Source organism: Paramisgurnus dabryanus, chromosome 21 (assembly GCF_030506205.2).
Source record: "Paramisgurnus dabryanus chromosome 21, PD_genome_1.1, whole genome shotgun sequence".
Taxonomy (NCBI): Eukaryota; Metazoa; Chordata; class Actinopteri; order Cypriniformes; family Cobitidae; genus Paramisgurnus; species Paramisgurnus dabryanus.
The window spans coordinates 7,233,011-7,254,100 of NC_133357.1; the positions used below are offsets into that span (position 1 = coordinate 7,233,011).

A 21,090-nucleotide genomic window follows, 5' to 3' on the forward strand; every position below is an offset into this window, starting at 1 on the left:
AATCTCCAAACAATTGATTATTCCTCAAAATCTGTATCTTCATCTGATACAGACTCAAACATAAGATCTGTTTACACACACACACAGAGCTACTGAAGGAGAAACAGCCAATCAGAGCAGAGCTCAACATTATTATTCATGACCCTTTCAAATAAGGTAATAATAGACCATTTCATTCTAAAGACAAATCCTAGGGTGTAAATTGACTTGTAAAACTGTTTCTGGATAACTTTCGCACCTTCTATGTAGATATCAGAGAATAATTTAACATTATGTCAATGTATTTTTTGGCACCTTTAAGGTTTTATTATACAAGATTTCTATTTTAACGAAAGCCAGCCACAAAACATTTTAATTATTTAAAGCCATTGCGTATACCAGTGATTCTCAAACTGGGGGCCCCTGAGATGGTGCCAATGGGGGCCCAGTTCTATGACATTTTATAATATCCTGTGTAATAAAACCTCAGAAAAATAAGGCTACTAACCAACAGCAATACATTTTATAATTTAATATGTTTTGTTTAATTATATTTTAAGTTATGGAATGTTTTATGTCATACATTTTCTTTGTGGGGGGCATGAAGAAACCAAAGAAGTGAAATTCTTTATTGAGGCATATTGAAAGGCTCATCGACCTTTAAAACAGCCAATAGCGTTTATTTTACCTCGCAGTCTGGAAACTGATGTGAAACTGAAGTGTCAGAAATCGTTGATCCGTATTTGTGGTAAGTTATTCATTATTTTAACTTCTAAATGCGAATTTTGTATCCGTAAGGCTAACATATTCATACTGAAAGGCAAAGAACTTCACTTTAATCCTCCTTTGATCATGACCTTACACTTGAGCATCATCTCACTGAAAAACGTGGTCTGAAAACGCTCCTCCCCATCCTGGCTGCTGTGCGCGGTCATGTGACGCGCTCCCGTCATCGGCGTCGCTGCTGCCTTTTGCTCTCTGCCGCCAAACCGCGAGCGAGCGTGGATTCTATTATGACGCAAATACGCATAAAGTAAGATTCTTATTCGACCGCGTCGAGATCAAACGCTCATCCCGCCGACCAATGAGAGATCAGCGTGTGAACGCGTCGAACGCGCTTTTCTCCAATCTTTTGAAAGGATTGCTGGATCGCTTTTTTTTTTTCTTCGAGCCATTGAGACGTGGATGAACGGGAGGATTTTACAGCGGCACAAAGATCTGAAGTGAACGACAAGAGAGACTTTGAGTGGATCGCGTTTCCTTAAGGATATGGAGATACTAGATCGACGGTGATCGAGGAAAAGGTGCGCGTGGATTTCTTTACATTAAATGTCCGCCGTGAAACCGGAATGGGCAAGCGCGAGGAAACGCACGCGCCGCGTCTCGAGATGTATCGCATGTGTGTGTGGTTCATGTGCCAAAAGGAAGTCGTGACAAAGACATCCGATAATAGTGAAGTTCAGCGGTAGCACTGCGTTTTCATCGATGTTTGAGAGATCGTTAGCTGGTTAGCTCTGGTTAGCCAGCGTGATGGCTAGTGGAGGTGTGTTTATAATAATGGCAAGCATGACTCTATCCACCCAAACACCGTGCTGTCTGTATACATGCATGCTCTTAACATGCACAGTGTCATGGGATTATTAATGATGTAATACAGTCTGATTCGGATTTGATGTGTGAAATCTATAGCTGATCACTCGCACACAAAGGCCAGTTTCTGTCCTCTGTGTTTTTATTGAGGTTGAACCTTTTTGCATTGCAAAGTCAGGGAGAGATAACACAACAACTACCCATTGTTCAAAGTTGTGACGGGTGCACGCATTCATTTCAGAGGCGTGCTGGTATTTAAAATGATAGACTATTGGTTCTTAACCTGAACATTAGGATATCCCTGATACATGCCTGACAAAGTGGTGTTTATATTATGGGAAAGATTGAATGTAGGGATGCACCGATACCACTTTTTTGGAATACGAGTACGAGTACGAGTACTTGCATTAGGCAAGTTGTTAAGATCTTCATAAACATTTGCTGTACAGTTAATCTTTAAACGTGTCCTAATAAGGATTACAAGCCTGAATGTGAAGAGGTTGGGTTGTCTGTAGTGTGTCTTGTGTAGTCTGGTCCAAAATACGACATTGCATTTATGGTTTGTTTGTAAGTATTTTTGCTTTTTACTTTGCGTATATAATCAAAGCTACTTGTCATTCAGAGGTCACGTGAGTTTATTCTGCTCAATGACTTTTGGCCGTATATGGCGCTTTTCCATTGCATAGTACCCCACGGTTTAGTTTAGTTTGGGTCGGGTCAGCTTACTTTTGGGAGCTTTTCCATTGGGTGCAGTACGTAGTACCCGATACTTTTTTTCGTACCACCTCGGTTGGGGTTCCAAGCAACCCGAGCTGATACCAAACGTGACGCGAAAACACTGTAGGTCACTGATTGGTCTGAGAGAAGCGTCATCGCTATAATGTAAATATTAGCTTTAGCTTACTGCTAGCTTGCGCTGTCTCAAGCAAACATGTTGTTATCTGTGTTCTGCTATAAGTTTCCAAACACCCTTTTAGCGATGAAAAACATCCACAGGTTGAGAATCCGGGACACAATGACAGTTTTTTCCAGACTTGCAGTTTGTGGCGGCACATTCGCGACGTGCACGTCTGCATTATAAATGCATAAATGCAACTTGAATGAGGCTCAGCGGAGCGCCGTCGACTGACGCCACGGGTCGGGTGTTTGAACTGTCATGTGAGACAGAGGTAGTTATAAACGCGATGTGCAAACATCTATTTGTGGTGGCCAATTTTAATTTTGTGGCAGACTGAGAAATAAATGAATGTATGGGAATGTACAACAACGCTCTCACGTGTATGATGTCACAGCAGTAGGCAGCGTAAATAACGACACGCCTATAATCCCTCCCACTCCGAAGTGATACTAAACTCGATGGAAAAGCTAACCACGCCAAAGTGAGGTGAGCTGACAGGACCCAAACTAAACTAAACCGTGGGGTACTATGCAATGGAAAAGCACCAATAGAAACTTCTCTTTATGTCTTATTTAGGTCGCTTCTCAATCTGAAAGCTTTAGCCACAGAGTTTGCATTTGGAGTCTGAATACATTATCAAGACTTATGGCGCGTTCACACCAAAGCATTTAAATGCAGCTGAAAACGTCACGCGAACACAGACTCTTTTTTTTTTCAGCTGAGTGCTTTGGTTTATAGTTCTGCTTTGTTTATCAGTCGTTGAGTGGTGTGTCGGTTGGTTTTAATATTTGTCCCATCCCTTCTCCACTGTGATTGGACAGCTGAGTGAGAAGTGACATTGACGACAATTTAACTGTCAGCGCTGAGCGCGAATAAACCGCTAAATGATGGCGCTCTGCGCAGAAAAAACCCGCCAGCTGCTAGACTTTTCGAAAATGGTGGCGCTTCCGTTGGAAACAATTAAAAACGCATGCTGGCCGCTGGTGTAAACTTTTTGGTAGGGCTGCACGTTAAATCGCATGCAATAGTCATGCGCATCTTGTTAGTAAAGCCGGTTCCTTGATTAGTAGTAAGTCGTCAATCATCATCACCTGCTTTCAGGTGGAGCGCAGAGATGCACGGGTCAATGTATAAACAAACCGCACCCGACCAACGTTTTCGACTAACCCGCCCGCAACTCGCACCGCAAAAAAATAAATAGTGTACCCGACCCGCTCCCTGGCCGGCGTTTTTTAAAAGTAGTAATTGTTTAAAATAGTTAACTGGCATCTTTATTTCCAATGACCCAACCGACCGCGACCCGAATATCATTAAAATATTTTTGGATGAAAATGTGAAAATGCTGCTCCATCTAAAAGCAGGTGATGGAGATTTACTACTAATCAAGTAATCGGCTTTACCGACAAGATGCGTGTGACAATCGCATGCGATTTATCGTGCAGCCCTAAGCTTTGGTCTTTATGCTACCTTAGTCTTATTTCAGAACAATTATAAAATTTATTTATTATTCTTAATTAACCATAAATTGTTGTTATAAGTTTATTGCAAACGTTATGCTCCGTTAACTTAAATCAGGCTTGATAATATATGCAGCCTTTGGATCGAGAAACGGCCGTAAGGGCCATTTACATTATAACGATAACTATAACGTTGACTATATTAGCGTCCACATCACTGAACGATAACAATACATTTATGCTAATTTGCTCACGTGCACGGCACTTTCGCAAATCACTTGCCTTTAATATTGCATATTTCTCTTGTAATAAAAACTTTTGCAATTGTTTACATGTCACTGAATATGTAAATATGCTGTTCGTGATGCATGTCCTCAACACACTGCGTTTCGCGTACTTCTAAATAGTGAATCTAATAGTTTGTGTATTCGCTTACCTTTTGGCTTAGTTACTGTAGTAGAATAAAAGCATTGCGTGGTCCTGCTGGATCAGCGCTGGATACCTGAGGTAACTTTATGTTGTAGACCTCAGCAATTAGCTTCACTGTAATTTCAAGTGCGTGGTGTGCACTTGAAGTTCATATAGATTTGATTGGCTGTCAATAGTTTATTGTTCATTAGGAGGGAAAAAATCGCTCAGAAAGTGATCCCAACGATATCGTTCATTGTATCTCTATCGTTATAGTTGTGGTGTGAACTCCACTATTCTCTTTAATATAAAAGATTTTTAAAACTATATTTTTTATAGTTATCGTTAATGTGAACGTCCCTTTAGTCTTGACTCTGGGCCTCATATAATATATTTGGAGCAGATTAGTATTTTTATTTACTTATCAGAATCTGCTACTCATTTCACTTTTGAAATGTTTATGGGATGTTTAAAAAATGGTTCATCTCTAAATATAAATTTTCTTATTTACTAAACCTCATTTTTAGTTTTAAAGTCTTTTTAAACCCATGTGCTGTTACTTTATGGGTGAAAATGTCCTTTTTGGTGGTGGCCCCTAAAATATTGCACGCTAACTAACTATTAATTTCAAGCTAAATGTTTTCTGTGGGAATACAAATCCTTCCCAAAAAATGTGCTGTGGGAGTAAAAGTTTGGTGCTGCTTTGGTTTGCTTTGTGTTTATAAAAAGCCCATGGCCGGTTTGGCAGCGGACCCAGGGTAACGCGACGGGCTCTAATGCTGTTAATCTGGATCTGAGCGTCCCCGCAGCGCGAGAACTGTGTCATAAACTCACAATCAACCTTTAATGCAAACCAGTCGAGTGAAGCCACGCAAAAACATATCTGAAGTAAAATATACCAGCAGCGTATAAAAGAAGTGTCCTGCTTTAAAATACTAAACCTCATTTGTCTAAAAAATAGCCTGCGTTTAGCAAAGGCAGGTCACGTGCTCTTAAAAACTCACACCAATGGTATTAAAGTTATTTTTGTGGCCATTTTTGAATTTTTTGACACATGTAAAGAGTGGTACAGGGTTTCGGCGAACTTGTCGGCACTGTCCACTACACCGTCAGCTTTGACACGCCACTGCTTTTGTTAAAATTTAACAAGGCTGTCATGTTACCCGAGAGGTTGTGATGTAATTAACACAGCGCTGCTTTGAGATTTGGTTTTAATTGTAAAAGACTTTTTAAATAATCTGCCACTACATCTTAAAGAAGTTAATCGATCAGTAGCCGTCACCTTAAACAGTTAGCATTTGCGCTTTTGTTACCTCGACTGTCATAGGTGTTGTCCTGTTTACAGTGATTTGTTTTGCTATTTTATAGATGTGCCTGCTTTGCAAGCATCATTTTTATTAGGTTTACGAATCTGAATTGTGCAACTTCTAAATAATTGGGGCTATCAGATTTCTAAATAAACAGATTTATTACTTTTAAAAGTAACCATGGTACAAAGTACATTTAGAGATCTGCATAGTTCTTGACCGTGACATGTATCATTTCATTTTTTCTAATGTTTTTTGTTGCGGAGAGTCTCTATTGGCAGTCAGATTATCATTGGCTGCTGTGTGGCAGCTGTCCTGGCATCTCACGACGAGCATTAAAACACAACGCTGACAATGCCAACAGATTGAGCCAGAGAGAGAACAGATGTATTCAATATTGTGTGTGTGAACCGGCGGTCTCTGTGTTAGACTTGTCCTGGCACAGACTCTGCTGTGCAACACAATACAGAGGATATTTGTTTGCGAACAATTCTTCTTCTTCTTTAGGAAGGGCAAATATTAGCCCCGTTTGTTTAATAATGCACTCGCATTGAGTTATTGAACAAACAAGGCCATTATTTGCTTACCGCTAAATGGACTAAGCAAATCTTTTTCATCAGCAGGGATGAGCGGTTACTAACTAAATCTAGCGAGGGGTACTAACTTAGTTTAATATTTTAGTAGCTCAACAGTTTGCAGAAAAAGTATAGCTTGTGCAGAAACAAGCATTTGGGGTCTCCAGCTCTAGAAACCTGAAATTTCACGCTTTTTATTTTGTACTGAGTAACATTGGGATGGTGATGGTTTGCTAGCAGCGCAAAAGGTCATGGGTTCACACCCACGTAACACACAAAGGGATAAAAAGTGTACACTTTGTAAAGGACAGTAAGTCTGTTTGGACTAACTTTATTCACTGGGCGCATGTCGCATGTATTTGCAGATTTATCGATAGTTCAATTCAGTTTAACTTATAATAAAGTAAATAAACTCCCCACCATTGATGAGTTATCTGATTATGACAACGAATTTCATTATCGATGAGTTAGTCTGTGACGTCACATGCTCCCACACTACCGTCGGCCAACATGCACACGCGTCAGGTGCTGTTTCTTCATACAGCGCATGTTGGAGTGGCGTGTAAGGGGTTAATGCCTCTTGTGTTGTCCAAAGAGGCAGAGTTTACAACAAACTGGAAAACTAGTCCTTTGTTTTTTTGTTAAATTATATGACTAAAGCGGTTACCTGTAAATTTAAATCATGTTTTTTATTAAGTACTCGGTTTCGATATCGGCAAGTACTGAAATGCAAGTACTCGTACTCGTATTCCAAAAAAGTGGTATCGGTGCATCCCTAATTATATTAGTAGTGTGTGGGTTTTGCACTTTTAAAAGTAAACTTTTACACCCTAATTTAGTGCCTTTTTAGCTATAATATGTGAAAACATCTAATTAAGTTAATATTTATATTTTATCCGATTAGTCGATTAATCGCAAAATAATTGCTCGATTAATCGATTATAAAATAATCGTTAATTGCAGCCCTAGACTGAGGCTAACATCTCCCTTTGGTTTTTTAATGGTCATAATGGCTTTATAGTTTTAGAGCAGCTTCTTCATCATTCTAGATGACAGGCATTATTATCAACACTGAGTGAAACTTTGAGTCTCATCAGCAGATTTTTAAAATGTGTTTTGTGGGTGCAACTCGACACATTCCTGATATTATTGCCCAGCATGAGAGGAATGCTGTCGTGATTTCAGTATGTAAATGCCCGTCTTTGTCTCGTCTCTTCCTGTGGCTCTAGAGCAGAGGCTTCTGGGATACCGGCTGACATTCAGAAGAGTTTTTGGATTGTTTCTGGGTCACTTGTGAAATGAGTCAGTGTTGGTGATATTCAGTTGGTAGTGTTTGGGTTAAGGAACAAGACGCAGAAAATTTGTGAATGGCTGTGGACCGTATACTATATTTGACTGTCCCAACCCCTCTTCGTTACTGGGTTAGATTATGTAAATCATCGCTGTTCCTGTGCTTGTGTGTTTTTCAACATCAGTCATTTACAAATTGAAATAGTTTTTTTTTCCACATTCGACACAATAGTGAATGAATAGTCACAAATTGATCGTACAGATGCAGATTTAGCTTTATTAGCTCCACAACGCAACATTTTAAAAGTATTCATAGTTTTCATATATCGTTAATATTGTTAAAAAGGTATTCCCATCATTAAATGAAATTAAATGAATAAGACAATGTTTGCATTTTAAACCAGGTGAAGTTAGACAATATATTATGGTTTATGCAATGACCATGGACCAATCATAGATCGAAGGTAAACTTTTTCTGAAAGTTCGTTCGGATTAAATTTCTTTAAATCCAGAAAACTGAAGTTACGATTGGTTTGATTTTGTTCAAAATCACGTCACATCAGTTTGTTCTGTTTGAATAACTTTGTGTAATAGGGCATGGAATATATATATTTTTTGCTTACTAGTATTACTATGCTTATTAGTAGCTACGTTTCCATTACCCTTTAAATTGCGCAAATTGTCATTGCGAATTGAAAATACGGCTATATCCATTGGCTGTGTGTCCATTGGCTGTATTTTCAATTCGCAGTGTTAATTTGCGCAATTTAAAGGGTAATGGCAACGCAGCTCATGTCTTTTTTATTGTGTGTGTCAGCTCATACCTGTTGACGTCTGGTTTTGAGTGATGTAAAGTCTTATATATTAAACATGATCTCTCCTTTTTTTCTCTCAGAGTCCTCGTGTACAGCTCTCTGTAAGAAGACTCCTCCCCCTATACCTCCTCGCATCGCTTCTAAACCCTACATCGCCGTCACGGTCCAGAGCAGCACCGAATCCGCTCAGGACACCTACCTGGACAGCCAGGAACAACGCAGCGAGGTTAACAGCCAATCCGGACGCAGCAATTCTTCTGACAGCATCGCCAGCTCGTGGACAGGAAGTTTGGTCAAGGGCGCCAAGCGCCCGTCCATTCTGCCGCCTATTCCTGCCCCGCGGGAGCCCGTACCCCTGCCCAGCGCCAGAGTGACCACCCCACCTCCTGCGATCGTTCTGCCCTCTCCCGCCCCGGATGCCAAAAATGACTCTGTGAGTCTCACGGTGGCACCGTACGAACCGCAAGCTCAGCCCAAGAGAAAATTGTCATCTATTGGTATTCAGGTGTGTATGTGGCTCTTGAGGACTCATGCTGGAAGTTTTTTGTAATACTAAGGCCTTGTTTGTCACAGATGTTAGGTACTGATTGGAAACTTATTGGGAAATATTCCAAGTTGAAAACTTGAGCAATTAAAGGAAATTCATTTTTACAAACTGCAACACATACAAACATTTGATTCCTTGACATCTGACTCCTCTTCATCCGTTTGCCAAAATTCTTATATATTTCTGTGTAATTTCCATGGAAAGTTTCCAAAATTCCCAGAATTTTGCAACCCTATATCATGATAGTCGGTGTCATGTATTTGAAGGCTGACAGCTGAAATTAAAATTAAGAAATTAAGGTATTCCTACACTGTTTAGTGTAAATGTACTCATAATTATTATATCAGTAATGGTTTTTATGTTATTTTTGAAGTATTGTCTCAAAGTTTTGTATAAAGCAGTATTATTAACAGTACATGATTAACTTTTATTTTACTTGCGTATAATGTATAAAACTTGAATTTTATCCTTAAAGATTGCGTATGCACTTATTTACGGAAGTTTATTTTTTATAACAGGGTTCCCGCGGGGTCTTAAAAAGCCTTAAAAGCATTGAATTTATGAATTTGGAAATAATACCTTAAAAAGACTTAAAAAAGTCTTAAATTTTGATGTCTTGGTCTTAAAAATTGTGCTGTATGTAACTTCTCCATATTGTATTTTTCCTTAAAAGTTTCTTTGTCAACCACATTTTGATTAAATCAGGGATGCAAACACATCGCTTTTCGGTGCCTGCGGCTTTTCATTATTAATGGCATTTTGGTTGCGAGCACATCGTGTCTCTCCCGATGAGTCTGCTGTTTCTCTATGAATTGGGTGCGACATGAAGCGAGTTCAGCGTCACATGTTTCTGAACTTGAGCAGAGTTGTATTCATAGAGGTTTTCACGGAGGACCGGGTCCGATTAAAATTATGTGTAAAACCCGAGTCGATAGGAAAACGGCCGTGATCAAGGTCAGTCAGCGCTAATGTTCACGTGCAGTTTCAAGCTGCGTGCCTCCGTTTCTATTGCGATAACAACTGGCTTGGTTTGAAAGTCACGACCACGCGCTGCACTTTCTTTCTCCGTCCCTTTGTTTAATAATATTATTATTAATGAACCATCTTTTTATATCTAAAAAGTTTGCTCAAAGATCACAGAGATAGTAGCAAAAAAGAAATGTGAATGTCAAGCCCATTGCACGAGCAAAGCTCAAGCTGACTCTAGATATAAAAAACGCAAAGCTCTAATATAAAGTCACCAAACACTGGGACAGCAAGTAGACTTTTGAATCTAAAATAATAAGTGGATAAAGCTCTTTTAATCTGCAAGAGAGGAATTGAAAGAGGCACTTTTACTGCTTCTGCTCTATCTAAAAAGGAAAGAAAACTACATAAACCATAACACACCAATTACATTTATAATCTCTAGACCTGCACTTTCTATCATTAATATACTATACATATTATTGTATTCAAAAGAGTTTGATAAAAGGGGTCATCTACACAAGTATTGCTTGATATGTCAGTGCAAAAACAGTAAAGTGTTTTGTGATGCTTTGACAAACATTGTCAGCTTTGTTCATTTATGGTTGGATTTATGAAATATAATGTGAAATTAATATAAATGAATGCAGCCAGATGGAAGGCCCTGGTTACGTTGCAGGAGGTGGCCAGGAAGAAGAGGAAGAAGGACTAAAGCAAGAAGAAGTGCTAGATAGTTCAATAAGAGTTTTGGTTTAACATAAAAAAGTTGAATATTCCAAATTAATGTCGGCATCTTTTGATTTTCGAATTTCATTTTACTCTATATACCTAGTTTGGTAGGGATGGCAGGGGTCGGTGGCAATGTAGCCTAAGTATCTGGATATTTGCCTGGGTGCGAGGGCTTAGATTACCTTTCTCTTTTTGAACATACATGTGTTTGCATCTCTGTTTGTTTAATAACGTAGTATAAATAAAGAGTGGCGGATCCAATAATTGAGAACCCAACACAGTCCCGGGTCACAGTACAAAATATTGCGAACACGTGATACCTTCAGTAAATGAAGATCACCACAACCATAGACTGCAACACAGCACAGCAACAGGCAAAGGAGAAGCGGGAAAAATCAAAGAAAATCTCAGAAATTCCTTAACAACTTAACATTGTTTGGCAAACTTTCTTGTGGCCTACTGAAATTTTTTTTTCACACCTGCTTGGCTTATCATCTTTTTACCCATTTCACATCGGAAAAATAAATGAACACAAGTTCAAGGATTTTAATTTTTCTTTGCTGGTAGGTACGTGAAATGGGTATTAATTTTTTATATAAATGGTCTTAAAAAGGTCTTAAAAAGACTTGAATTTAACTTGAAGAAACCTGTAGGAACCCTGTATAAATCCCCAAATGTGGGTGGAAAATTGCGTACGCATATTTCTGTGCCCATTTTGTGCGTACACAACGTTTATACATCAGGCACCTGAAGTTTCATTAAATCATTAACTGTTCCTCATGTGATTTCAAAACCGTATCACTTTCTGTTTCCATAAAACACTACAATAGACATTGAGGCGTGTTGCTGAAGCTTTGAACTGTTTGGTTATTAAGTTATTTATTGGTAATGTTCTCTCAAACCAGTTTGTGGTTTTAAGGAATAGTTCACTGAACAAATCCCATTTTAGCTAGCTTTCTAAAGGCTTGAATCGTTTTTTGGCGCCCATCCATCGCCAAATAAAGGAATTTGAATATATGTCGTCTTAAGGGAAACAATATATTTGTGAGAGAAAATAATTAGTATTTTGAGCGTATTTATCGATTGCTATGTTGTGTTTGAATGTGAATGCATTTAGGTAAAAAAAATGGCGGCACGCCAACTCCACAACGGTTAGTTTAGACAATCTTTGATTCTTGTAAGTCTCGTGACTAGTTGTCAAATGTGTCGTATTGAAACGTGAACCAATGATCATATTGATCGTAAGAACATGTTTTGTTTTATGGAATAAAGAAAGTCTTATGGATTTGGACGATTTGAGAACGAGTTATTAATAAACAGAATTATCATGTAAATTTTTTTTGGGAAATTTTGGTGATTAACTATGAAAGTATCTAGATAAAGTAAATTACCATACTGCAAAAGAGCAAGTGACTTTCTTACTATTTTGTCTTGTTTTGTCTTGTTTTTTAGTACAAATATCAAAAAATTATTAAATCAAGATGTTTTTACATGATGATAAAAATGACCTAAGATGATAAGTCTAGTTTTTACAATTTGAGTGGATTTGTGCTTAAAACAAGCAAAAAAGGCCAATGGATTAAGCAAATTTTTCTTAAATTAAGTGTTTAAGAAAAAACTTATTTTGTTCTTACACTGCAAAAAATTATTTTCAAGAATAAAATTCTTGGTATTTTTGTCTTGTTTTCAGTAAACATATCTAAATTTGATATTTTTGGATTAAAAACTAGACTTATTTTCTTGGGTCGTTTTGCTCCTCAAGAAAAAGTTTTTTCATTTAAGAACTTTTTAGATATTTTTACTGAAAAGAAGACAAAAATAGTGAATTTTTTTCTTGAAAATCATTTTTGGTGTGTACCCCATAGGCAGATTTTTTTTTGCTTGTTTTAAGCACATATTCACTTAAATTATATATTTTTGTCTAAAAACTAGTTGCTCAACAAAAAATGCATTTTAAATTAAGAATGTTTAGATATTTGCACTAAAAACAAGACAAAAATACTAAGTAAGAAAGTCATTTTTTGCAGTGCATATACTGTGTCATATCTACTTGTTTATATTAATAATGCAGATGTATGTTGATATAATATTTCTGTTTTGCTTTGTCGCAGGTGGATTGTGTTCAGCCCGCTCTGAAAGAGGAACAAACTCCCACCACCAGATTTCAGTCCATTGGTGTTCAGGTTGAGGACGGCAGGCCGTGAGTTCACTTCTGTCTTAACATCCTGGAGCAAAGTTCTTCATATCAGCGTCCATTTACTGCTTAGCAATGTGATACGCATGTCAACAGCAACGCATCTTACAATCAGATCTGTCTGTGTGAGACTTTGTGTTACTGTGTGTGATATGTTTTGTGTATATGTGTATGAGTCAGCCACATATCATCTCATCCATGTACGACACACACACACACACAGCAGAAGAGAATGAGATTGTGTCCAGATCTCCTACTCGCTCTGTTCCTGACGATCCTCATCTCGGTCTATTTTCATATTTCTCTGACTCATTTACATATCTATCTAAAAGTATGCTGTCTCCCACACACCAGCTGTCTGTCTCTCTCTCTCTTTCTGCCCACCCTGTCTCTTCTGTCTCCTCTCTATTTTACCATTGCTGTTTATCTTTGAGACGATATAATACTGAATATATTACTATTGTTATATTTGAAATACAAAATGATGCTGTTTTTATTCATTTATTATGAATAGGCACTGCAAGGCAAGTTCATTTATGTAACACATGTAATACATTTAAAGTCGCCATAAAACGGAAGTAGCGATTGTCTTATTTTCCTAGTGGTGACGTATATATACGAGTTAAACGACTTCTAAAAGAAAAGATCTGATTGGATCGGGTCATGTTGCTATTTGCTAATCGTTGCGATCTTTTCCCTGACTCCGCCCACCTACCGTATCATATGACCGGAAGAGAGGAGGGGAGGAATTTGCGTATTTGATTTAAGATTATGAGGGCAATTTTTTTTTTTTATAATGAAGCTCACAGATAAGACCTTTGTAAAAAAAAAAAAAAACACACAATACTCCAAAATAAATACAGTTTTTTACTTCAGTTTCATTGCGACTAAGTGATTTACATAAAAATTATTTAAAAAGAAAAAAGGTAAATAATTAACTCTTTCCCCGCCATTGACGAGATATCTCGTCAATTAAGAGAAAACACTTCCCCGCCAATGACGAGATTTTCCGTCTTTCCGCAATACCGCTATTAAAATTGAATTATCTCTGCTTTTTGCTCAAAATATGGTGTTTTTGCAAAAACCTACCCATATTTAAAAGCTGATTGCAAAAGAACCACTAAAGGTAGGATGAAACGGTTTTTTTTGTTTGAAAGCAGAGGGTCTGTTCTTTAATTTGTTATATTGTATGTTTATATATTTAAAGAAGAACATTTTCTGGAAGGCATTAAACTTTGGTGAAAATCATGAAAATCGCTGGCGCTGGCTGGCAACTTTTTTTTAAAACGCTGGCGGTGAAAGAGTTAATAAAATAACATTAAAAATAAGAAATATTTAAATTTACAAAAAAAAAAATCAAAGATGTGTAGAAATTCAAAAGAGCAATGATAAGTAAATAAGGTTGATTTTAAAATGTTTAATAAAACACAAAGAAGGCTACTAAAATAAAAGTTTAGTCATTGCGTAATAAACATGACATCCAGACCTTTATGTGAATTGTTAACAATGTTTTCTTTTATAAAATGCTTTTATTTAAATCTAGGGCTGCGCGGTATTGGGGGATTATAGATATGCACTTACTTTCTGAATTGTGCGATTAACGATATGCAATACGGTAATGCTTTAAGTTCGTAAAATTAGTTTGAACTTCGCAATATGTTTAAAACTAAAAATCATATAACATACATACTTGTTTCACATTCTTCTGATCGTTGATCATCTTTTACTCGTCAGAGAGTTGTTTACCAAAACTTTGACCATGAATAATTTTATAAATATATAAATATATATATATATATATATATATATATATATATATATATAAATATTTTTTTTCAAGTTTATGTAGTTTTTGCAAAATATTCCCATATGCCCATGCCATGGTATTTCAGTAATTTCGTTGTATTGTGTTGATGATGATTGTGTATATGTATAGCTATAGTTATTTATTTATTTATCGTTTCATTTATTTTATTTATTGTTGTTTATTATATATAAAAAATTTGTTATTTAATTGTTTAACTGTGTTTACAGTTTTAATATTCCCTTTTCTTCTTTTATTTGTTTAAATTGACTTTAAAAACTTAAAGATAAATTTATGATGTTGTAGAATACTTGTATAACTGGTTATAATCAGGTGTGAAGCAGTAGTAATGATAGTAAATTTGTACTGGTTATAAATGTTCATCTTTGTCTTTCTCTGTGTCCAGGCTCAGTCGCTACACTAGTATGGCATCTAGACAGGAGACTGAGACTGAAGCTCAGGATCAGTCTGACGGTAAACTTTCTGTAAACAAGACACCAAATCAATCGCTGGACGGTAGCACCCACAACAAACCCACAAGACCGGACATGATGCGCTGCAGTACTGCCTCGCTGCAGGAGAAACTGGACCCGGCGCTGGATCCGTCTTCACTGCCTCCACCCGACCCCTCCCTACAGGCCGGTACAGGGAACGTAAACGGATCCGCGGAGCAACCCGGTGGCGTGGCCTGCCTCAGGGACGGACAGTGGTTCCAGAAACTTCTTCAAGCCGAGACGGATCGCATGGAGGCCTGGTGTCAACAGATGGACCAAGAGACCAAAGACAAACAACTGTCAGAAGAGGGTAAATGATAAACACCAAGAGTAACATGGCTATCAACAACAAAACCCACTCAAAAAACACTGTTCAATGATTTGTGACATGTTGGGTTCATTTTTTGTGTGGTAGGGTTGTACATTATTGCTAAAAATAATTTTTTGGCACAGTTTTTACTTTTTTTTAAATTGCCAGCCAGCGGCAGCTTTTCTTATTATTTTGGCAAAAGTTAAAAGTTTTAAATATATAAACATGCAATATGTCAAATGAAAAACAGACCCTGCTTTGAAACAAACAAAAATGTTTCATCCAATCTGTATTTGTTGTCTTTTTATCACCTCGGCATTTGCAGGAAGATAACTTGTCAATGTTGTGGAAAGAGTCAAAGAAGTAGTAGTTAACTTTCATGATAATTTACTCACCTTTTTAATCTAACAACTCTCTTACTTTTTAACCACAAATACTCTTCTTTCGCTGGTTTTGCAATGCGCAACCTTGGCTTTGCCCATGACTTAGTGACTATGGAAAGGTCACGCACGGCATAGGCGGAAGGTATAGATCAAGTGTAGGTCAAGTGTCAAACGTCTCCTTTATAAAAATACATTTTTATTTTTAAAAATAAATAAAAATTAAAACGATGATGTCGGACGATTATAAACGCTGAATTGGTACATCCGCCTAGGCCAAGCCAGACCAGACCTTTCCAACGTCACTACGTAATAGAGATTGACTGATGGTGGATTTTACGATAACTAAGTTGGTCCCTACTTGCCGATAACCGATTAATCGACTGATCGTTTTTTAAAATAGATGCTAGATAAAAAACAAACATAACACTAAAAGTAAAACAGTGCTGAAATGTATTACAAAAGTAATAAAACAACAGTACTAAACCATGAAAATTTGCTATATGAAATAAATGTATAAATAAAAATATATTTATTATAGTAATAAATATTAAAATAAATACTTCTGTGAAATATTCCCACTGGTAAAATTCAAATTACATAAATGTACTTTATTAGCTTCTGTTTTAACATTTAATGATTGATTATCTAATAAAAAAAAAAGATTTATTGCAGTGATGATCAAAAAAGAACTGAAATATTGATTTTGATTTGTTGGATATGTTAACGTAGCCGACAGTTCCATATAGTTCGCTTTCTCTCATTGTTTATTTTAAAATATAGATAAAAGTAACCAGCTGAATATAAACAAATGAAAATCGATTGTAATAATCATTGACATTAAACATTTGGGTTAGATTTATCTGCGTGTATTAACTGTTTGAGGTACCACTAATATTAGCGTCCTGTCAGCCTTCACGACAAACTTAAATTCTTGCTATTGTTTCTCTGCTAATGCAGCATCTATTCAGCAAATTAATTACTTTATAATGATATGAAGCATTGGACGCACTCTGAAAAACTATCGGCATGGAACTATCGGTGCGATTAATTGCAAAACCGATTAATTGCGAAACCGATTAACGCCTTTTAATAAATAAATAGTAAAACAACGATGTCAGACGATTATAGTAAATGCTGAATTGGTACATCCGCCTTCGCCAAGCCAGACCTTTCAAACATCACTACATAATGCGTAAAACCGTCGACGCACATTCCAGAGTCAGTGAATGATGAGTATTTGTGGTTGTTTACCTCAAAAACCTTCATTTCTTTTTGAGTGAGGAAAGTAAGACATGAACATCTTGGATGACATGGGGGTGAGAAAATTATCAAGAAATTTGAGTTTAAAAGTGAACTACTCCTTTAAGTTGATGAAAAATGAATCATCTTGTGAATCATCCTAAGGCTTCCTATGACAGAATGCTGTCATATAACAAGTTTAAACACAGATTAACACTTATCTGAACTCTAGCTATATATTTTCATTAAGTAAGAGTAACTAGTGGTAAAATCTGCTAGAGGAAAGGATGGAAACGTGTGTCCACTAATGGATGCTGGTTTCTCTGAGCTTCATGTGTTTTAGACACAGAATCTGTATTCACAAAAATTCCCCGAGGGTTCATGAATTAAAGATACGAGTCTCTCTCTAAGCGTGCGGACTCATTAACAAGCTTTAAACAGAAACGCCTCTCGGCTCTCCGGCTAATTTTGGCTCTTCGGTGCTGTGATTAAAGTCATTAGATTTGAACCTGGCAGGAATGAATCTGGAAATCGATACGGCTGCGACTGAGATGTTAATGGAGAAATGATGATGATGTATTTCTGCCTCCTCTATACAACATAACAAATCAATGTTGTGTGTTATTGTGTTAAATGGGAGATGCTGTTTGTGTGACCTGACATGACAGCACTTCATACGTCTGTCTGTTTGTTTGTCTCTCTCTCTCTCTGTGTAGTTTTGGGGAAAGTTCGCAGCGCAGTCGGCTGTGCTCAGCTCCTTATGGCTCAAAAGTTCAAGCAGTTTCTGGGACTTTGCGAGCAGAATCTGGTAAGCATAAATCAAGTAATTCATAAAATCCATTATTATTCAACAATACCTATCCAGGCTGTGTGCGTGCATGAAAATAATATGTTGTCATCATTTACTCACCTTCAAGTTTTTTCAAAATTTTATAATTTTTTGAAGTACGTTTGTAACCAAGCAGATCTGGGGCACCATTGACTTTCATAGCAGGAAAAAAATAATACTATGGAAGTAAATGGTGCCTCAGATCTATTTGGTTATTATATTCATTTGTGTTTAGCAAAACAAAGAAAGTTATACAGGTTTGTAACAACATGAGGGTAAATGATGACAGAGTTTTCAGTGAACTATCGCTTTAAGAATATTTGAGTAGTTTAATTATTGAAGTAGTAGCGTGATGGTTGGTTAGCTAGGTTTGAGGTTGCAAACCACAACACATTCTTCTGGCAAAGACTAAAATAAAAAACTGTTTTGAACATTTTTAATAATATTAATATAAAGCTGCTTGTCAAGTTTTGTAATAATAATGTCATAGACGGACATCCACAATATCCATCTATTCCTCACTGACATTATTGCCCATCTTTGGTTTAGTGGTGTACTGCTTGTCTTTAATACACACAATTACGTTATACTCCAAGGTCACCTTGAAACTTGCACAGATCTCAGTGTTTCATTCAAATATGAGGTTTATAAGTTTACTGCCCTCTTGTGCCACTTTATCTGTATTACAGACTGATAACAACACTATACAGAAGGGCTAGTCAATTGGCCGCTCGCCAATCACCTTTATCCGGCCCGCCGGTCATCTTTGTCTGATTTAAAATCAGCGTGGTTACTTTAAAGCCACCTTTCCACTGAACATGTCAAAAGACAGCCAATTAACCAGAAGGAGAGTCACAAAGGGGCTGCCAACCATCTGCGAGTGCATAATTTCAGATCCGATTTGAGCTTTGGATTTCATTAAAAAATATATATATTTTGCGTTTATTTCAGTGTTTTTCAATCAAACATTGTTTTGATTATTATTGCATTAATTTCATCAAAAAACTGTTTTGATTTAGAAATTATTAATAATTTATTGTTTAACTTTATTAGTAAAACTTCATTTGTTTTTTTCATTTGCATTTATTTATTTATTCCACTATGCTGAATATTTGTAAATTGAAGCCTCTTGCACTGGATTGAGCCTCTCTTCCATTTTGGCACAGATTTTAGATTAAACGAAATTTCACACGACTGCCACTAGGGGGCAAACTCCGACAGTCGGGTTGTAATGTTGTGTACAGTGGTATGGCGGTATATAGCTTATATATTTTTAAAACATTAAAAAAGAAAACATAAAGTGTTTTAGTCATTAGGAGAAGACTGGCTATTTGTTGTGATTGCATGCATATGTTTACTTGAAATGTAACCATTTATGATAGTTAAACGTTTATAAACAATATTGAGAAAATGATTCATTCAATTTACTAAATTTTTTGAGGTAAGTGGTTGCAATCAATTTATTTAAGCTACATTTAAACAAAAGTTTTTTGTTTAATTTTGTTGTTCTAATATTTTTGTTTAAATGTAGCTTAAATAAATTGATTGTGAACACTTACCTTAAAAAACTAAATTAAATGAATATTTTTTTTTTAGTGAAAGAAGTTTAAGAGCTCTGCATTACAGTTAGTGCTATACAAAAATACATGTGTTGATTATTTACACTTGCACTTTTTTTGTGCAGTGTTCATAGTTTACCCATTAACATTTGGCTTTTGCAATATTAAACTGCAATTGTTTTTTTTAAATATTAAAGTTTTTAGTCATTAAAAGACAAAATACTGAATATAAGATGTGTGCATCTTTTTTGTTTTTTAATGTGTTTTAATCATAGATGGTAAATAATTATAGACAAAGTGCCCATGACATCACTCATAGGTTTGTGAACAGCTTTTTTTAAGCCAATAGTTGGCGAGGCCTGCCATTCCCATTTTGGCATAGCGTCACTGCATATCTCGCGAATAACCGAAAATGAGTAAAGAGGCGGGACGTAGGAAGAGCTAAGGGGGCTGTTTGCTAAGTGACCACGTCCTTAATTATGCACAACTTTAAGGCTTAATATAATTTAAACGGATGAGTTACAAAAAAATTCACCACCCTCACAGTTGTCATGAAGGGCAAAAATAGCTATACAGACCAAAAACACTTTTTGTACAAGGTTGTAGAAATATAATTTTCTGCTGTAAAGATGGGTATTTTAACAAAGGGGTCTATGGGGATAGCAAGCCTCTAGTGGCCAGGCGATGAACTGCAGTTTAAGTCACATCCATGTTGGCTTCACGATAGAGATTGGAAGGTTTACCTTGGTTTTAAAATATGACATATAACAAAAAGTAACAAAAAACATAATATATTTGTGTTTGATATTTGAAGACCCCTGCTATTCACTGATAGTTGGACCTGATTCTTGTGTTTGATAGCTTGTAGATTTTATAACATCATCAGTATCGGTTTTGTAGCTTGTGTGCCATCATACAGCAGGAATCTCTGGAATTATTGTGTTTGTTTTCTATCGTTGTGCCGTAGTTAAATATTACAAAATATTTCCACAGTAAAAGAGAGCTATATGCTTGTGTATTCTGTTGCTGGCAGCTTACTGTGAGCCGTTTCCTATAAGAAATCATTTTAATGAGCATGTGAAGTTGACCTGAAGTGAACTTTGATTCTTTTTCAGTTTATTGATGTTTTATTCGTTCATTTATTGTGTTACTTGGGAATCAAACCAGTTGGGATGCATTGAAATTCAAAACTCTGATTCATTCAATTTAATATTTATACAATTATACAAAAACTTTTATACATTTTTCGGTTTTCTGCCAAGTGCATTCAGAATTTTTTGTATCGATTTCAACCCAGAATTTTCATTTCAGTGCATCACCTATTACCAGCATGGTGCCCATTAAGCCTCATAATTTATTTGAATTGGTACTATAATCTTATGTGATTCTTTGCTTTATAATTTTTTGCATAAGGATGCAAACGCTCAGCCGCGGCCCACCGCACAGGATCTGGCCGGGTTTTGGGATCTACTGCAGCTCTCCATTGAAGACATCAGCATGAAGTTTGACGAACTCCACCTCCTCAGGTCCAACGACTGGAAGATATCTGAGATCCAGGACAAAAAGGTCCAACCAACATATCTTTCCATCAGAATAGTATACTACCATGGTACCACAGTAACCATACTATTTTACTAAATACAGCTTGTAGCATCATTTTTAAAAGCATAAGAATTTTGAACACTGTGTTTTTGTTCATATATTTTTGCATAAATTA

General features: G+C 36.5%; 1 protein-coding gene across 4 annotated transcripts in view; it reads left to right on the top strand.

Annotated features, from left to right (window-relative positions):
- The window catches only part of dlgap4a (discs, large (Drosophila) homolog-associated protein 4a), a 131,224-nt gene that overhangs the window by 104,545 nt on the left and 5,589 nt on the right, over positions 1–21,090 (top strand). For 3 of the 4 annotated variants that reach the window (XM_065269018.2, XM_065269015.2, XM_065269016.2), the window contains 5 exons: positions 8,400–8,824; positions 12,673–12,761; positions 14,966–15,363; positions 17,702–17,793; positions 20,787–20,939. In XM_065269018.2, coding sequence (XP_065125090.1) covers positions 8,400–8,824; positions 12,673–12,761; positions 14,966–15,363; positions 17,702–17,793; positions 20,787–20,939 — 1,157 coding nt within the window. Of the gene's footprint in view, positions 1–8,399; positions 8,825–12,672; positions 12,762–14,965; positions 15,364–17,701; positions 17,794–20,786; positions 20,983–21,090 lie in introns of all 4 variants that reach the window. The other variant, XM_065269017.2, reaches the window with a different exon arrangement.